At 43.7% G+C, this 20,087-nt stretch overlaps 1 protein-coding gene across 5 annotated transcripts in view; it reads right to left on the minus strand.

Moving 5' to 3' along the window:
* The window catches only part of MECOM (MDS1 and EVI1 complex locus), a 508,313-nt gene that overhangs the window by 266,114 nt on the left and 222,112 nt on the right, over nt 1–20,087 (minus strand). For all 5 annotated transcript variants that reach the window (XM_025188972.2, XM_006131723.4, XM_006131721.4 and 2 more), the window contains exon 2: nt 17,913–18,250. In XM_025188972.2, coding sequence (XP_025044757.1) covers nt 17,913–18,250 — 338 coding nt within the window. The remainder of the gene's footprint in view (nt 1–17,912; nt 18,251–20,087) is intronic.

Below are 20,087 nucleotides of genomic sequence, written 5' to 3' on the forward strand. Positions count from 1 at the left end.
CTCCCAGGTTGGTGACATCACCTGTTCACCCACTCAAAATTGATGATGAAAGCAAACAGATCTGTCTTACTTACATTTACCAAATCAATTTAATTTTACAGGCCGAGGCTTAGTGACATATTGACTGTTTTCCTTAATGGCATCTACTGTACTTAATGCAAGGAACTCATCTTTGAATACTGGCTTGCATAATGTGTCAGTTCATAATAAATTTTTGGTAACATGTTTACTGAAGCAGAAGAATTATGATTGCTTGTCAGTTTTTTTATTAAATGTAATGATCATTCTATTTTGTTTGTTTTTTTCCCTCCTGATTCTGTCTTTCTAAAGAGCCAAACTGCAGTCATGTCTTGTCTTTTAAGGGGACTTTATCTTAAGGCAACTTCTCTTCCAGTGTTGGGAATATGGCAAATTAATGACAATCACTGAGGTGCTTTGTTATTAATTGGGCAAAATGCCACTGAAGTCAATGAGGATTTACTTTAGTAAATGTAGATGACCCAACTCATGGAACAACATATAAAACTGAAGATAAAGATGCTTTAAGATTCCTCTTCTTCCCAATCCTTCCATGTAGAAGGTATCAATGGGATTTGATGTAAGGCCAAGCAGTCAGACCATAGGCCCCATTTGGTTTCCACAGTTCCATTGAACAGCTCTCCAGAATCAATTCACTCTCAGAACTCAATAACTGAGGGGAAGGTCCCCTAACTCCTCTCTGTATGTGGATGCATAGTCTTATGCAGAGATCTTCACAAATAAAGAGATAAGACAGCACCTACGGTTGGATGACCTTCTGTTCCATGTGGGTAAGGACATATTTGAGCATGTCTAATCAATTTTAAGAGGTAGGGAGAAATGATTGGTCCTCCTGAATAAGAATTATCCAGTATGTCTACACTGCAACTAGACCCAAGGTTGGCAGGTACCAGGCGACTCAGGCTCTCAGGGCTCAGACTGTGGGGCTGTTGCCCTTTTCATTGCTATGTCACTGCCAGGCTCATGATAGAACTGAGCCCTGGAGCTCTCCCATCCCACGGGGTCCCTGAGCCTGGGCTCCAAAACTGAACCAAGAAGTCCACATGGCAATGAAAGAGTCCCACCACCCAAGTCCCGCAAGCCTGAATCAGCAGACATGGGCTAGCTGCAGGTCCCTAACTGATGTATAGACATACCCTTAGTATTCAGTCCATTGAAGGGAAAGGGAAAGACTCTCATTTCTAAAACTAGAAGACTGGGTTAGTTTCTATGAAAATATGCTATAAAAAAAACAATTATGTTTATCATTGTATAAGTTGAGAATTTTGTGCTCTTTTATCTATATCCACATTATGTAGGCTTTATACACAGAGAAGTCATGGTGTCTGAAGCTGGCAGTCCTGCTTCGAACAACTCTTTTGATGGATGTAAATAGCATAATCTTTTAGAATTTATCTAAGGATTTTCTACAGCACCAAGTACGAGTCATATCCTCATCAGACGACATGGATGCACAGAAAAGAAGGATTTAGATAGGCAGCACTACCAAAAATTCAATGAACATCTTTTCTGCAGGCAACCACTCCTTTGTGGTAGCATCTTCTACCACAAGCCCCCTCTCACTTAATCAAAGCACTCAACATGTACCTCAACAGAGGTGCTGAGCAATGTGGCCCAAAACCAGAAAAACACTTATGTGCATGCTTAACTTTAACCATGTGAGAAATCCTCTTGATGTTAGGCCACTGCTTAAATGGCAGAGCACTCAACACCTTGCAGGAATGAGCTCTCAATGAGAAAAATGAGCACCTAAATAATGGAGAAAAGGAAAATAAATCATTGGCACCTGTGGCTGCCAAAAACATGCTGTCTGCTTCTGTGCACCAAAAGGTAGAACTGAAGAGATGTCATCTGAGAGAGAAGATTAGGCCCCATCACACCAGCTTCGTGGGTAGGTCCTATCCAAAGCGGTTATGCTTTTTTTAAACAAGAAGATGACCAGTGGTCTGCTTTCTATTACACGCAAATGACAACAGTGAAAAGAATACAGAAGTTCTAATATGAATGAGACCAACAGGGGATGGTGCACTTCACTGTCACCTCAGATGGCATAGTATGGAACTGCTTTCAGTACCTCTTAATTGTTATGTAAAGGAGGGTCAGGCATTGACTATAAATGAGTGTGGTGCTCATGAAAAGCACCAGAGACACAATGGAAAACTCAACGTCAAGCAGAGCACAGAAAGGAGCAGTGCAAGATTACTCACATGCTTCATAACATTAGCTGTTTCTGGAGGACGACATCCAGAAATAAGGGTAGTTTTGTATCCTTTTTTGTCTATTATAATGGACTTATAGGGCCATACTCTACTGGTGTAACACTGAAGTAACTTCATTAACTTCAGTGGTGCTGCTACAAGATTTACACCAGAATTAGGTCAGAGTCTCATTCATAAAAAGTAGGCTTTAGGGTTTAGCAATTTGATTCAGGTGATGTTTTAAAAATTGCCAATTGCCTTATAGAACTGACTTCAGCGTTCACACTGTTTGTCAGGAATAGCATGGTAGGTAGGGTTGCCAGGTGGTTGAAACAAAAATACCGAACACCCCGGCCCTAAAAAAAAAACACCGGGAAAAAATTCTGTTGAAGGGGAGGAAAAAAAGAGAGGGAGACCAAAGTTACTGAGAAAAAAAAAAAAGGACTCCAAAGACTTATTAAGCCAAAAAAAAAATAAAAATAAAACAGGATTAAAACAGCATGTCCCCTTTAAGAGTAAGTGCAGGGATAGGAACAGGGGAGCGGTTAAGTACTAAGACCCAGGGGAAGCATTGCTTCCCCTAGGTTTTTTGGCCGGCAGCCATTTTGTGCCGGCAGCCTTGGGGAAACAGGTAAGCATGGGGACTGGGGTCGGGGGGCTAGGGGTGTTGGTGACCGGGGGGGAGATTTCAGTGGTGGGAGAGGTCAGGCGCTGAGTGTTTGTCGGGTTGCCAGATGCCCAGCATTTTCGCCTCCTGGCCGGGGAAAAATTCAGAAAATACTGGACATCTCAGGTGTCTGGTATTCTCTGAATTTTTTTGCTGGACAGGAGGTAAAAATACCAGACTGTCTGGGTGAATACTGGACACCTGGCAACCCTATGCAGTAGGACTTTTAGGGAGTACTGGTTACATACCCGTTGATTTTACAGCAGACACAACATGGGTAAGGAGGGGAGCAAAAGAGGCTTCAAAGGTGAGCAGGACTTCCAGCTGCCGCTGCCACTACTGCAGAGCCCTGGGCCCTTTAAATCACTGCCAGAGACCTGCACAGTGCACTGCAGAACCCTGGGTGGCACTTCCAGATGGAGCTGGGGAAGAGGGACAGTGTGGTCTGGGTGGCACTGAGTAGGATGCTCCAAACCCCACCCCTTCTGCCTGAGGCCCCCCTCTTCCAGGAGTGCAAAGCCACTCCCCCATCACCACCTTGCTCAGGGGCCCAGCAAGTTTGTCAGCTTGCCTGTTATACAGTAAAGCATGTTGTAGGGGAAAGGAAGGAGACATGTTGTTGCTTTGGTCTCTTTGGCCAAGATTTTCAAAAGTAGGGGATTAAAGTTAGACTCCTAAAACTGACTTTGCATGCTGAGGATTTTAGAAAATCTGGCCATATATTTGGGTGCTGAAATATGGATTCAGAAAAATAATTTTATACTCTTATTGTGAGCATCTAGACTCTTAAGATTTGTATCTCCTATAATATTGTGTTTTAAAAATTAAGAATGCCCAAAATGATGAATGGTCCTATCCAAGGAGTTTCTTGTAAACCAAACTCCAAATAAATAAATATTTAGGGTAAGCCAAACAGGATAAAACTAAAAGTTTTAAAATATGGCCACTCTTGTATCATCTATGTTGATCAGGATCCTTTATCATAATTTTTAAGAAGCTTTTAATAGCTGGTGTGCAAGAAACAAAAATCTATTTATATTTTAATAGTACACAACATTGAATCAAGTGTATACATGTAAGAAGTGGAATTGAGCGTTTGTTGTTTTAAACTTCATGGCCTTTTCTAAATGCTAAAAATTGTCCATGAAGGCTGCAGTTCATCTATCCATTCTTAAATCCAGCAATGTACTCACTTAATAGAGATGAAGTTGAGCAAGAGTTTATATGCTTTCCTTAATTGGGGTCCAAGTGCCTGACCCTTCTGGAAATGAAGTTAGTGTAAAAATTCCCATTGACTTCAATGGGGAATGGCCTTAAGGCTGATTCTCTATACATACCAAGTTTGCACTGATGAGAATCCCACTGACAATTCATGGCAATAAATATTTTGAGATATCTAATGTGTCAGTACCAAAGTTCTCTTGTAAATTAAAATATATTTTTCACACCATTGGTTAACACTTAACTGTACCTAATTTCCTTTCAACATTTATACAAAGTTTCATGATTCTCATAGCTCTCACTGGTTTCACTTCTAATCCAGATAGCATAAACTTTGTTTTAATTTTGTAAAAAATGTAAAAATCTAATGTCACTTTCTTATACCTGATTCAATACTGTTAAAATATATCTTTATGAAATCTCTCCACATCAATCATAATTGTCTCTAGGCACAATGCCATGAGGGAACATATCTTCTGTTTGGTCAAGCCTTAATTATTTTTTGTCTCTTAAAATAAGTTTGTTTTATTAGACTTTACTGCTCCTGTTTTTACCTTTCTAAAACAGAAGTCAAGTTTTAGGATAAATAGCTTCTAAAACCATTATAAGTAAATTATGTTCCCATGAACATGACTTTAAATTAACTATACCAGTCAACTATCTGAATATTCACTATGCAGTAGGGGATTCTTGTGCTTGATACATACATTTGTTTTAGTGAACTATTTAGAGTTTAATTTTATAGAACTCTCCAAGAAGTTTTTACTAGCAGGGCAAGAACCATGATGATATTGCTAAATTTGTGTTTCCTTGCTTGCTTTTGTTTTTAAAAAAAAAGAAAAGCATTGACAGCCCTTAAAGGCTTGTTTTCTTTGTTGATTAAGCAGCAGTCAATTTTCCCTTTCTAAACAATCACTGAGCTATAGCTACTTGGCCCCAACAGACAACTGGGCTGATGGCAAATACTAAAACCACTGTGACAAACAGCAAAAAAGGTTGACCTTTACCCTTGTCCAGTGACCCCTTGTTCGATTTGTACTTTAGCTAACCAATACCTGATTAGATAATGCTCAGCGCTAAATCCACGAAATGAGATAAAATTCAAATTTATGGCTTTTCATTTAAACTGGCGTACAGCACTCTAATCATGACCCAAGCACAATTGCATCACAACAAATTATTTTTGCCCCACAGCACATTTTATAGCTCACATATACAAATAGACATGATGGACATGATCTTGCAGGCATTGCAGGGGTAAGACACTATTTTGGCTTTGTCCACAATTGTACAATTAAAGCGCAGTGGTAGCAGCATTTTAAAGTGAAAATATGACCATGGCATGAGAGCTGGGAGAGAGTTCTCCCAGCGCTCTAGGTAAACCTCTTCCATGAGGAGAATACTTTACAGCACTGTATCTTGCTGCAGTGGGGGAAGAAGGAGGGAGTTTTTTCACACCTCTGAGCCAGAAAGTTGCAGCACAGTAAAGTAGCAGTGTAGACTTAGCCATTGACCTCAGCGAGGAGTTTTGCCGGCTGGAGCACTGTAGGAATAGGCCCCATGAAATTCCTCAGTGTGCTGCAGAGGCAATAGCAAATGTTTTTCATATCACCTAACTATTTTCAAGCCTACTATGGCAGTTGTAGGCCCACTTTGGGAAACCTGCTAGTAGTCCGCAAGCCACTTTGTTTACCTAAAGGGTCCATAGCCACAGAGCCTTTCGGTACCCCATAACTGGAATTGGTGAACTAGAGCCAATGAGAGCTGCAAGAATCTGTAGCTATGGACCCTTTAGGTAAACAAAGCAGCATGGGCTCACTAGCGGCTTTCCCAAAGCAGGCCTTGGGCCTGCTTTGAGGAACGATGTTCCATGGAAATTCCTCCAGGTTTCACCCCCTTGCACACTGGATCAAGGTTACAAATGCTCCATGGTTCAGAGGTCTTATGACTCTGCATATTATTAAAGACAGCAGCCCTTTCCAAAATGTGGACCCAAATCCAACTTTATATTTCAACGCATTTCCCTATTCCAAAGCTTATGAGTGTTCTAGGCTTTCTAGTGCCAGAGTTTCTAGTTCAAGGTCATCTCACCTATAAGTAATGAGCAGTTGCAAAGAAGATGTGCATCTTAGAGATTTTTAAGTCAAAATTTGCACTGCTCTACCCCCATCACTTCATACAGTACCAAGAGCGATGTTGAGAATTTGTTCAAGAAATACTCTTTTTTCCTCTTGACAAAAGATTCCCCCTTAATTCTTCATATGTATTAAGAAAAGGTTGCAGTGGTGGTGTTGTTATTATATGGTCATATTGTTTCACCTTTAACACAAAAAAGGTAGCTTCAGGGGGTAGCCGAGTTAGTCTGTACATGATAAACTTAAAAAAACAACAAATGTTCTGGTAGTACAGAACATTTAGATGGTATCATGAAAGGTAGTTTATAAAGGGAAAAGGGAAAGGTAGTTTATAAAGGGAAAGAATAATTTATCAAGAACATTGGTGCTCTTGAAGTAATTGTAAAAGTAGTGATTCCTAAGAACAAAATAGATACTCAGACATTAAGCATTGTTGAAGTCTTGCCATGTTTGTGTAACCCTTCTGCTAGGTGGAGTCAACAGCAACAACAGCCATGTTCAATATTTAGGGCAGGCCCAGGGACCGGAAGTGACCCCCCACTTGCCTGGATCTGGCTCCCAAGGCTCGGCACTGGGGAGCCTGCACTGGTGCTCCAGCCCCCCTGCTACCAACCTGCAGGGCTGGAACACACAAAATCGATTAGCCTGGGCATCCAACTGATTTTTCTGAGAATCAGCAGCCCCTGACCTAAAAAAGGTTCCCCACCCCTGATCTAGGCGGCTTCCCTTAACAATACAAACAGAACAGTTTGACCCCACCAGTATTCTGGGAACATTTAACTCTGAGCTCCACTCCTGGGTACCTCTAAGAGGCAATACTTCCCCACTCACAAGCCTTAAATCTGTTTATACCCAAAGAGAATGCTTAATACAAGTAAATGGGAAACAAGTATTAATTTGAGAAAATGCCACAGTCACAGGCAAAAGCAAATGACCATAAGCAAATATGACCTCACAGTGCACTGGGCAGTGTCCTTTGCCTCCGTTTCCCACTTTAGAGTGGGAAAGTCTGATGAACAAATATCCATTTAGGACAGTGGTCCCCAACTTTTTGGGGCTGCCGGGCACCTAGGGGTGGCATCTGCACATGTGCCGCACGCCTGGGTTGGGGGCCACACGTGCGCCGGGCGCCCAGGGAGCAAGAATGGCTTGGGCCAGCCCTGGTCACTAGGTGGGCACACATGAATGCCCCGGCGGGTGCCACGGCGCCCGCAGGCACCGTGTTGGGGACCACTGATTTAGGACATCCCTCCCTTCTCTCTCTGCAGCACTCCCACACTGCCGTGGCTGTCCTTGAGTAGTGAAGACCCAGAGTTCTGAGATGCTTTCATTGGTTCACCTTCCACCCCTAACCTAGCTCTTCGTGACTTCAGCAGGAAATCACACAGCCAGGATAGTGTTCTCTGTGTTTGCTGTCCTCACACAGGGGCCTAGGCTTAGCTCCTACACCAGCTCAGCTTTAGGAATTGCCAACAACAAAGAAGGACTCTCAATTGAGCCTAACTGGCTTTGTCATTAAGCCTAACTGACTTTGTCTAGGACTCTTTAGGCACAGTCCACATCACCAAGTAAGAACACCTACTCATATCCCCTCCCATTTCCACTGAAATTTGGTATCACTACCCTCATCTTAGCAAATGGGGTTCACTTGAAGGTGACCCAATCACAAGCACAGCTCTGCTCCCTTTTACTCAGATAATAAAGATAACATTTTGTTACCTTGCATTCAAATGCTAGAGTGATTTGTAACCCAAAGCCAGCCAAAATTGATCATTGTGTCAAAGCAGATACATCTGCTACTTGTCTAGGCAGAGTGACTGTGTCTACACAAACGCAGTCTGTGCACGAAGTCTTGCTGCTTATCGCTAGATGTGAGGGAACAGCTCATTCGGCCCTGCTTACATCTGTTTTCCAGGAATATTTCCTATGTGATTCAAAAGGAGAAGCCAAATATATTGCAAAGCTGCATGTGGGAAAGTAGCTTGGACATGATGAAACTTCATTACTAGCCTATGAAGCCAATGACCACTTATTCATAGCACTTACAACTGGGTTTCTGCCAGCATAAAGAGTAGCTGTAACTAGCCTGCAACAGCAAAAAGATGATACTTCATTTCTGCTTGATCCCACACAACATGCCCTTCCTTACTTAGAATCTTAGAATCATACTTTTCCACTCCACACTGACTATCCAATTGTCTTATAATCAAAAAGAGAGAAAATGACAATGGTGACAACAGCAAGACCAATGCACAACACAGTACAAGTTCTACTTTCCATAAAGTGGCTAAAATCTGCAATTACCCTGCAGAATCATCAGGCTCACCCTGAAAACAAAGACAACATTGGGAGGTGGTGGGCAACATGCAGTCCACGGGGCGCCTGCGGTGATCAGGGTAAGCTGTTGGTGGACCGCAAGACTATTTACATTGAGCATCTGCAAGCACCGTCCTTTGCATCTCTGAGAGGTCACAGTTGCTGTTCCCGGACAAGGGGAGCAATGGGAAGCAGCAGGAAAGCACATCCCTGTGGCCCACTGCTTCCCATATCTCCCCGTGGCCAGGAACGGCAATCCACGGCCCCCAGGCACCATGCTTGTTGATGCTCAATGTAAACAAACTTTGTTGTAGCTCGCCAGCAGCTCACCCTGACAGGCTGCATGCATCCTGCACACTGCAGGTTGTCCACCACAATGACAGGATGGGAGAACTACAGAAGGAGGTGGCTAATTTGAAGACTACCTATGCATATGAATAATTTGTTAAAATATGTAAATGGAAACTCTTAGGCTGAAGAAGCAATCCAACTGGGGAAGACTGCAGTAGCAGTCTCATAAACAAACTGGAGAAATATATACTAGAGAAACCTACTATAATAGGGGTGAGCAAGAATTTGGAAAGTGGTCAAGGGTTGCACTTTCACATGATATTAATGGAGGAGGTTCAGGGTCTTGGGTGGAGGTTGGGTGCAGAAGGGAGCTTGCAGTAAGGGACTGGGATTCAGGAGAGGATGTTGGGTCTGGGAGGGAGTTTGGGTAAAGGAGGCAGTTGTGACCTGGGGCAGGGAACCAAAGTGCATGGATTTGGGTTGTAATCTTGGCAGGGGACTGAAGTGCAGGAGTTTGGGTTGTGGCCTGGGGCAAAGGATTGAGGTGCAGGATCTGGGAGGGGATATGAATGCAGGAGGGGGGCAGAGGGTTTGAGTTATGTGGGGTGGAGGGCAGATGGTTGGGGTGCCAGAGGCAGGCTCTGGCCAGGAGACTTACCTCTTTGACTCCCAGCCAGCAGCCTTCTCAAACAGACTCTCTGCCTACCCCACCTCCACACTTGCTGTAGGGGGTCACATGGTTTTGAATAGCTACAAGCCTAAGGAGAGGGGTAATGGTGCTTTGCAAGCTGCTTGTTGGCTACAGGCATCTCCCAATGGCTGAAACTAGCCAATGGGATTGTGCTGGAGGCGGGGGCAGTATGTAAAGCCTTTTTCCCCTCCCCCGGGCTCACAGCTGTTCAGATAGGGCTCTGCAGCAGCCACTTATCTCAGCAGTGTGTGAGTGTGGGGAGCGAGGAGAGGCAAACAGCCTACCTGAGGCCCCTCGCTGTGTCCATGGACTGAATCTGGCAGTGTAGCGGGCTGGATTCAGCCTGTGAGCCATATTTTGCCCAGCCCTGTACTAAAACTTGGGTTCACAGCTGGCTTGAAATGCATATTCACAGAGTAGTTAACAATGGTTTTCAACCAACATATAGAGTGAGGTCCTGCAGTGATCTGCCTTGGGTTCAAATCTAGTCAATATCTTCATAAATTATTTGGATAACAGAATATGATGACACTTATAACATTTTCAAATAATACCAAAGTGAACATAATTAGAATTCAAAATGATCTTACCAAACTAAAGAAACTGTGTGAAATCACAAGGATCAAATTCAATATGGACAAATACATGTACTACACTTATAAGGAATAATCCATTGCACAAATACATAACAACAGCAGAAAAGGACGTGGGGGTTATAGTGGATCACAAACTAAACAGGAATCAACAACACTGTACTGTTTCAGAAAAGGCAAAATAATTCAAGGATGCATTATCAGGAGTGTTGTAAGCAAACCATGAGGAATAATTTTTCTGCACTGAAAAGGCCTCAACTGGAGTATTGTATCCAATTCTGAGCATCACACTTTGGGAAAGATGTGAACGAACTGGAGAAAGTGCAGGGGAGAGCAACAAAAATGATTAAAGATCTAGAAAACATGACCTTGGAGGAAAGATTGACAACACTGGGTTTGTTTAGTCTGGAAAAGAGAAGACTCAGTGGTAGGACATGATAACAATCTTCAAGTATGTAAAATGTTCCTAGAAAGAGGAGGATGATAAATTGTTCTCCTTTACCACTAAGGACAGGAGAAGTAATAGGCTTAAATTGCAGCAAGAAAGATTTAGGTTAGCCATTAGGAAAAACTTTCTAATGGTAAGAGCAGTTGAGCACTGGAACAAATTCCCTAGAAAGGTGGTAGACCCTCCATCATTTTTAAGAACAGATAGACAAACATTTGTCAGATTGATCTAGATCAGGGAGGGCCAGATCCTGGAAGCCGAAAGACATGCGAGCCCTTTTAACGGTTTCTATTTAAAGGACTTGCACCTTCCCTGCCTCTGTTGGGCAAAGCATTGCCCTGTAGGTGTGGAGAAGATGTAAACCCTTTAAAAAGAAGCAGTTAAAAGGGTTTGCAAGTCCCAGCTCTTGGGCAATGCGCTAACGGTGCTGGAAACTGGGAGCCCTTTTAACTGCTTCTATTTAAAGGGCTCATGCCTGCTGGGCAGCTGCATTGCCTGGTAGCCACCCAGCAGGTGCAAGCCCTTTAAATAGAAGCAGCTAAAAGAGCTCATGCTAGCCCATTACCTGGGAGCCAGGGACACATGAGCCCTTTCAACTGCTTCTAGTTAAAGGACTTGTACCTTCTCAGTGGCTGTCAGGCAACAGGGGAAGGTGCAAGCCCTTTAAATAGAAGCAGCTGAAAGTGTTCTAGCGTCCCTGGCTACCAGGCAATGCACTAGCACCAAGGTTAGGAGCAGAGAGCCTTTTAAATACCCGGAATTGAAAGGGCTTGCGGCTCCCATCCCCTGTTAAAGAGAAGCTTGGAAGCCACAGGGAGGGCGCAAGCCCTTTCAACTCCTGCTATTTAAATGCCCACCCCTTCCACCTGAGACTCCACCCTTTCCATCTGAGGCCCGGCCCACGACCATTTCAAACCATTTTGAAGTGGCCCTCGTTCAAAAATTATTGCGCACCCCTAATCTAAATACTTAGTCCTACCTCAGTCAGGGGACTGAACTTGATGTCCCTTCCACATCTATATTTCTGTGATTCTATTTCAGAGGGTCTCCAATTAGCTAAGTGGCAAGAAAAGTCTACATTCAAAAGGTTGTAGTTAGACATAACCAAATGGTACTTTTATTCCTACCCTCCCTATTCTGTCACTGTTCTCCCTTTGTCTCTCTCTTACAGTAGGCAACATTCTTTTTAGTGCTCCTAACATGAAGACAATAGGGTCCAAAATACACCTGCTGTCTTAACCCTGACAACGCCGTGATGTCACTACTGAAAAACTATTTTTTCTGTGTTAGAAATCAATGAGAACAAAACTAATGTCCTCAACAAAAGCAAGCTGGGCCCATTAATTAAGGTTTGGAGGGCCTAGTGTTAATCTTCCAGCAATGAGCTTAATTAGATCTTTTCTAAAATGCTGGTATCCAATCTGGATACATATTTACACCAGAGCAAACACAGGTTCATCCAGAATAAAAAGAAGTTAGAATGATGTACTCTCTGTACAAGCCTGTTTTGTTTTGTTTGCATTTGCTATTAAGTAAGCTTTAGAAAAAAACTCTCAAAACTCAATACAAAAATGGCCAATTTTTCCTACTGAACTGAGTAACAGAGTTGTGGTACAGGTTGAACCTCTCTAGTCTAGCACTCTTGGGACCTGACCAGCGCTGAACCAAAGAATTTGCTAAACCCCAGGAAGTCAATATTGTCTAGCAGCATTACCAATACTTATACTATTACTGGGCTAAAGACATTTAGGGGTAAATTGGTTCTAAATAACAGCACAGAACACTGAAAGCCAGGATTGGTGGCTGTAAACAAACTTAATGGGACTGTGGGGAATTTGGCCACACCCATGATAAGTGATAGAAATGTAGCCATGTTATTCTGGGATAGCTGAAGCAAAATGCAGGACAATGTAGCACTTTAAAGACTAACAAGATGGTTTATTAGATGATGAGCTTTCGTGGGCCAGACCCACTTCCTCAGATCAAATAGTGGAAGAAAATAGTCACAACCATATATACCAAAGGATACAATTAAAAAAAATGAACACATATGAAAAGGACAAATCACATTTCAGAACAGGAGGGGAATGCGGGGGGGGGGGGGAGGAAGGAAGGTAAGTGTCTGTGAATTGACGATATTAGAGGTGGGGAGAGTGGGATGTTTGTGAGTTAATGGTATTAGAGGTGATAATTGGGAAAGCTATCTTGATAATGTGTAAGATAGTTCAAGTGTTTGTTCAATCCTCTTTGGAGAGTGTCGAATTTTAACATGAATGACAGTTCAGAGGATTCCCTTTCAAGTGCAGATGTAAAAGGTCTTTGTAGCAGAATGCAGGTGGTTAAGTCATTGAGAGAGTGTCCTTTCTGGTTAAAATGGCAAGAAACTGTTTTTTCTTTGTGATCTTGTCTGATATCTGTTTTGTGGGCATTAATCCTTTGGCGAAGTGTCTGAGATGTTTGTCCAATGTACATAGCAGACGGACACTTTCGGCACATGATAGCATAGATTATATTTCTGGATGCGCAGGAATATGTGTTCTTGATCTTATAACTCACTTGGTTAGGTCCAATAATGGTATCAGCAGAATAAATATGTGGACAAAGCTGGCAACGGGGTTTGTTGCAAGAGAAGGTACATCTTGCTAACTAAAATCATGCCATTCTACAGATGTTGCCAGACCAGAATGTGCCAGACTAGAGAGATTTATCCTGTATTACTCTTGACTTTTGAGTATCCTGGATGTGCTTAATCTATTTTATAAACTGTAAAATTACCAATTGCCAGGATTTAGGTTTTTTCCCTCAATTTGTAATAAATACATGTATTTTACTGGCTGGAAGAAATACGATGTTCTGCCATTTATCTGTTTCTGGCTTCCTCTATGTCTGCAAAGCATTTGTAGGAGGATGACCAGTTTCCAATTCATTGCTAATTTTGCATGAGTTTCACTGGATATCTTTAAACTTTTTAAATTTGATTGGGAAAACTGAAGAACATTTTTTGATTTCCCAAATAAATATTCTGGTTCAAATGTGTTGTGGAGGGGTTCTTCTAGCTTTAAAATAGCTCACCTTTAGAGCTTCCAATTGCTGCTGTTTCTGACAAAAAGGTATTGAAATTAAGAGAAACCTAAAACACTAACAACTAGAGTATTCATTCCTGTATTTAAAGGCAAAACCTAAAATGCAACATCTTTAACCAGTGTCAGTCAACAGCAGTGTGTCCTTAACTAAAATCAGAAGCAATCTCTTGAGTTCATGAAGCTGTGCTGTTTTAAATCACCTGAGGATCTGGTCCAAAATGTGTTTGTTTTGATTTGTGTTCAACTCACATTTTAAATGCTGCGACAGCAACTTTTTAAGACTTCCGTTATCAATACACAAGCTTAATTGCTGTGTGGCTATTAGACAGTTTTTATGACTTCCTGGTGCCTTATTCAAAGAATAAAGATTTCTCACCAGTAATTATATTGCATCAGGGTTTGTTAATTTTATAGAGTTCTGCCAAGTCCATAATTTCTCTTGACACTTTACTGTCATATTGTCACTGGTCTTGCAAGTGTATAAGCAAATGGACAGAAAGTTTGCAATGAACTTATTGAATATTTATTGAGAGTAAAAAACAAACTACACATTTATGATCCACCACGTGTTTGGAGGGCCATACTCCACGTAGCTTCATGTTTGATCTTGGGCAAGTAAAACTCCCAATTCAGCGATTCCCAACCACTGGTCCATGGGCCAGCGCTGGCCTGCAAATCGCTGGCTGCTGGGCTGCGGCAGCTCTGGAGGCCGGGGCTGGGATACTCTGCTCAGTGCCTCTCCTCCTGCCATGGCTATTGGGAGAGGTGTGCCCTGCCCCGCCTCTCAGCCAACCAGCACCGGGCAGGGCGGGGTCTCCTCCCAGTCATGAAAGAGCAGTTCATTGCATGGCAGGACCATGTGGAGCTTGGCATGGCAGCCTTAGAGCTTCTGCGACCTGGGCAGCAGTGCTCTGCTGGCAGCTGGGAGGCAGAGCAGTGCTAGGCGAGGGGGACGAACAGGCACTGAAGGCTCTGGGTGCAGGGTTAGTACTGGTGGGCTCTGGGGGCGAAGCTAATACTGGGAGCTCTGGGGATGGGGCTACTACTGGGGAGCTCTAAAGGGTGGGGGCTCGAAGAGGCAGGGGGATGACACTGGGGGACACTAGGGCATCCGAGGTGGGGTTCTAGCACCAGGAGTTCTGAGGGTGGGCCTAGTAGTGAGGGGGCTATGGGGGCAGGGCTGGCACTTGGAATCACTGGGAATGGGGCTAATATTTGGGACTAGGGGGGCTCTGGTGGGGTTATGTGCAGTGGGATTCTGGAAACAGGAGGCTGGCACTGGGGGTCTGGTAGTAGAGGGACTCTAAGGGGCAGGGAGTGGCACTAAAGCATTTGGGATGGGTAGGTGGCACTGGGGGGCTCTGAGGACAGAAGGCTGGCACAGGGGGGATTGGGTGCAAGGGACTCTGGGGTCAGTGCCTGGAGCTGGGGGATAGTGAAGGAGTTGGGGGTCCTCTAGGGATTAGAGCTGGCACTGGGAGTCTCCCGGGGCTGGGGCTTTTTATACTATGGACCAGCAAACCCATTCATAAACTTTTGGCAGACCGGTAACATTTTATTTGCATATTTGAATATTCACTATTTGTATAATGGATATGCAAATATACAAATAAAATGCTACCGGACTGCCAAAAGTTTGTGCCTGGCTTTGCCGGTCCGTAATATAGAAAAAACATTGTCCCAATTCATCAAAGGTCCCTCATACCGCTGAGAGCAGTGCAAACTAAGCATTTCTCCCCCACTTTTCAAAAAGTCATCCCAATGAAAAGCAAAAATGGAAAATTGGGATTGTACTGTATTTTTACCTAACATCTTCCAAAACACTGAATAAAAAAAGTTAGTACAAGAATGATTTTTATGTCACATCAGATCAATGCTGAGAAAAACACCTGGGTTTTTTTTAATCTATTTTTTTTATCTGAGCTCTAAGAACACACAATTTGAAGTGCTGAATCAGTTGATTGGCTCAGATAGTCTGAACCCTGTCTCCAAATAACTGCACATAATGTGCTGGATCTAAGCAGAATAACGAACACATCTAGGGTATGTCTAGACTGCATCCCTCTGTCGGCAGAGGGATGCAGATTAGGCAGGTCAACATTGCAAATAGGGTTGCCAGATGGCTGAAATAAAAATACCGAACAGCCCCTCCCCCCCCAAAAAAACACCGGGAAAAAAATGTGTTGAAGAAAAAAAAGGGGGGGGGGAACTAAAGTTGTTGGGGGGGGGGGGAAGACTCCAAGAACCTGGATCACTGCTACGGGTTACCAGGTAGTCATTTAAAAAAAATGGACATGCTTCATTGGGGGGAGAGGGGGTCTGGAAACAGCTAACGGGGGGGACAACGGGGCTGGCTGGAGGAGATGGGGGGGCCACGGGAAGCAGGGCTGGTCGTGGAGGGGGGGATCGGTTGCATGGGATTGGCCGCGGGATATCAGGGGAGGGGGGGATCGGCTGGGAGGGGGCGGGGCTGGTTGGGAGTAAGGGGGGCAGGAAGCACAGCTGGGAGAGATCGGGGGCCGCGAGAGTGGCTGGGAGGAAGGGGGGGGGAAGCAGAGCTGGGGGCGGTGCAGGGGAGCTGGCCAGGAAGATCAGGAGGGGAAGTGGAGGAGAATCAGCCGACTGGGAAGTGGGGGGAGGAGTGAGCAAATTGGCGGGGAGCGGGACTGACCTGGGCACTTGCTGCCTGTCCCGCGCAGGCTCCTGGCGTACGAGTGAGGAGGAGGCTTCCCCTCCTCCTCACACTCAACCGACTGAGGGCTCCCAGCAGCAATCGCGGCTCCGCCTCCCAGCTGGGACTCCCAGCCACTCCCCCCGCCCACTCCAAGCTTCTGAAAGAAAGCCTTTCTTGGCAGATCCTGTAAACCTCCTTGCAGGAGGCATAAAGGATCTGTCGAAAAAGGCTTTCTTTCTCGACAGATCCCCCTCTAGACTGCCGCTTTTTGCCGACAAAGTGCTAAGTCAGCAAAAACGGTGGCCATTTTTATGCAAATTAGACCCAGGATATTTAAATCCCAGCTTCATTTGCAATGTCGACCTGCCTAATCTGCATCCTTCTGCTGACAGAGCGATGCAGTCTAGACATACCCTAGACAATTGTGCAATGTTTTACTTCACAGGAGAGGCATGCCAGATGTGGGGGGAGGGTGGATTGCCTTCCAATTGCTCAAAGGGGTCAGACTCAAAGGAGAAAGTTATTAAGGGCCAGCTTATGACTGGTCATTAAAAGTATGTCTACAGATACCCATCGCTGGCCTATGCCACCTGACTCCAGTTCCCAACTCAGGCCAAGGGGCTGTTAATTGTGGTGTACACATTCAGGAAGGACTCCAGCTGAGCCTGAACATCTACCTCTAAGAAGGCACAAAAGGGGTGTGGAGGGCACATGGAGACACAAACAGAGCTCTCTCACTCCCCAGAGTGCAAGCGCTAACTACTCTAAAAGGAGAAGACTCTGCCACAGGTCTAGCTCCCTTCTGCTCCTTTTAGAGTAGTTACCCCTTGCACTTTGGGGAGTATAAATGCTCTTGCACCCTTGCCACCCATAAAACCCAGTAGTGCTGACCATACATAGAGAGAAGCACTCACTGCTCTCCTTCAGGCTATGGAGTTGTGATGTTCGCTGTAGAGCTCTGAAAGGTCTCTATGAGGAGCTGTGCTGATAGGCTGATGTCTCAATCCTATTCCCATCTCAATTAGGGTAAAAATCCCCTTGAATTCAATGGAAGTTGAATGAAAGCCCTAATCTTCAAACTCTGAGAACCATCCTGTCTTGCATCTGAAATTTACTAAAATAATGATGTTCTCTAAGGCCATTCTAAAAGGTTTTATGAAAAATCTGTGATTCTAGTGACTAAAAGAGGCTTCCAGTTTTTTAAAAACAATCTCCATAATGTCATGTACAGACTTAGTCCCATGATATACTTCAGTGTTTCATTAAAACAAAATACAATTGTCACATAAACATTCATAAAAGTGACTGCCTCCTCTTCCTACCACAGAAGAGAGGCAGGATTTGATGTTTAGGTCTGAAGAATGCTGGTGATTCCCTGCATGTTTTTATATGTGCATGCATACCTTTATTTTCTCCCATAAAGTGTCAAAAGATTAAATCCAGCATTTCAAAATAACCATTGACTTGAACAGCATATCCTCTGACTCTACAAATGCATCTGAGTTTGCAAACTTTAGCAACAGTTCAACAGAACAAAAGAATTTAAAATTTCTTACCTCCCAACCATAACTGGGATCTTTCAGATTTGACTTTCGCTCTCCCACATATGGCCCAAATTTTTCACCTACTTCAATCTTCCTTTTGGTCCATATTCCTAATCCTGCTCCCAGAACATTTGACTCTCGGAGTTCAAACTCTGAAGGAATGGGAATGTTATCAGGAATGTATATGGGAGCCTTGTAAGGAGACCCCTCCTTTGGTGTGAATGCTTCACTGGATGTTGCTGGAGAAGATAAGTCTTGAACACTGAGGGACAGTTTACTGGCCTCTCCATCAGCCTCTGGCATTTCCTCCAAAGGAACTTCAGGGAAGCTTTCATATAAACATTCTTCACCTGAAAATGAATCCAAATATTAGAGGCTGTGTTAGCCAAATGTGTTGACAGATTTTGTGCTTTAAACTCCTTTAACATGTATATTAAGCAAAAAATGCAGTTTGCTAATTTTACAGCACTTTCATCAATTGTTAATACTGCAGTAGAGCTTACTCCTGAGAGGTGCTAAGCAGCTGCCCCACTGTACAACTGTGTATGTTTAGCACCTCTCAGAACCAAGCCCAAGGACTCTTACTAGCCAAAGACATTTGCACACTTGTACACAAGCACTGTCATCAGTGACTGAATTACATACACATTTGTATCTAGGCAAACCCAGTATGCCCAATATGGTCTGCATACTGCACCTCAAACAAAGTCCTCTGAAATTACTATTGAAAACTGATGGTCACAAATTAAAATGAAATCCCAGACAAATGAAAACTGGAAAGTCTTTAATGGGCTTTCACTATGGAGACAATGCCTTAGATTCAATCTAAAATATGAAAAAAATGTGGTGGCCTCAGACTAGTCTTTAGAAGGGAAGCAGCCCACTATGCAACTGCTGGCCAGATCTCAGTTGATGTAAATCAATCTTGCACCAACAACTTCAGTGAAATTATGGCAAATTACACCTACCCAGGATCTAGCCCAAAAAGTCACCATGCAGAGGGCTTGATTCAGCACAGCTCACCTCATAACATTCAAGTAGCCCTTCTCCATGTCCAAAAAGTCAATTTTTCTTGCAAGAAAACTATCTAGATTCTAGTTCAACAAGGAATTATGCACAGGGCTAACTTTAAGCACATGTTTTAGTGCTGTCACACATGGAATGTTTTCTCCACTGATAAAATGTCATCTATCACGCCTTTATTACATATTATCTAAAAATGTTATATCTACATTTTCAAGATTCTGCCACTTATGACAACAAACATTGGGGCATAACAAATCATTTCAATACATCATCCCTGGCATGTACCAGATACATCTGCAAGCAATATATTCACAGTCCTGAATTGTTTTTCTTCCTCTACTATAGAGCTAACTATGGCCACACTGACATCATAAGAAAGTTCAGTTTTCAATTTCCCTAGCCTTGATTTGTCCCCCTTCATCGTTATTCTAAATAGCTGGACCTAACATTAACTAGCTTGCTTATCACTTTTCTAAGAACTGCCCTTCAGAGGAGTGTAAAATCCTGATTAATTCAATCAGCAGGACGATAGACCAATGCATAGAAGGATTCTTCATCATTGTTTCCGTTTCAAAAATCCTTTCTCTGAGAGCTCAGGTTGAGTAGAGGTTAGCAGTGATGGCTTGATCCTGCAGACTGCCAAGAACTGATGAAAGAGTTGCTGAGCTGTTTGCTTAGCATCTACACAGAGGCTGCTGAGGGTTCTCATTGACATTCACGGCAAAACTCCCATGAATTTCAAAAGGAACAGGATCAGGCTCATAACCATATTGTGCTGAGCAGAGAGGAAGAGAGACCATGGGTATGTCTACACTACCACCCTAGTTCGAACTAGGGTGGTTAATGTAGGCAACTGGAGTTGCAAATGAAGCCCGAGATTTGAATTTCCCGGGCTTCATTTGCATATTGCCGGGCGCCGCCATTTTTAAATGTCTGCTAGTTCGGACTCCGTGCCCGCGGCTACACGCAGCACGAACTAGGTAGTTCGGATTAGGCTTCCTATTCCAAACTACCGGTACACCTCATTCCACGAGGAGTAACGGTAGTTCGGAATAGGAAGCCTAATCCGAACTACCTAGTTCGTGCCGCATGTAGCCGTGGGCACGGAGTCCGAACTAGCAGACATTTAAAAATGGCGGCGCCTGGCAATATGCAAATGAA

The sequence above is a fragment of the Pelodiscus sinensis genome, chromosome 10 (genome assembly GCF_049634645.1).
Source record: "Pelodiscus sinensis isolate JC-2024 chromosome 10, ASM4963464v1, whole genome shotgun sequence".
NCBI lineage: Eukaryota > Metazoa > Chordata > Testudines > Trionychidae > Pelodiscus > Pelodiscus sinensis.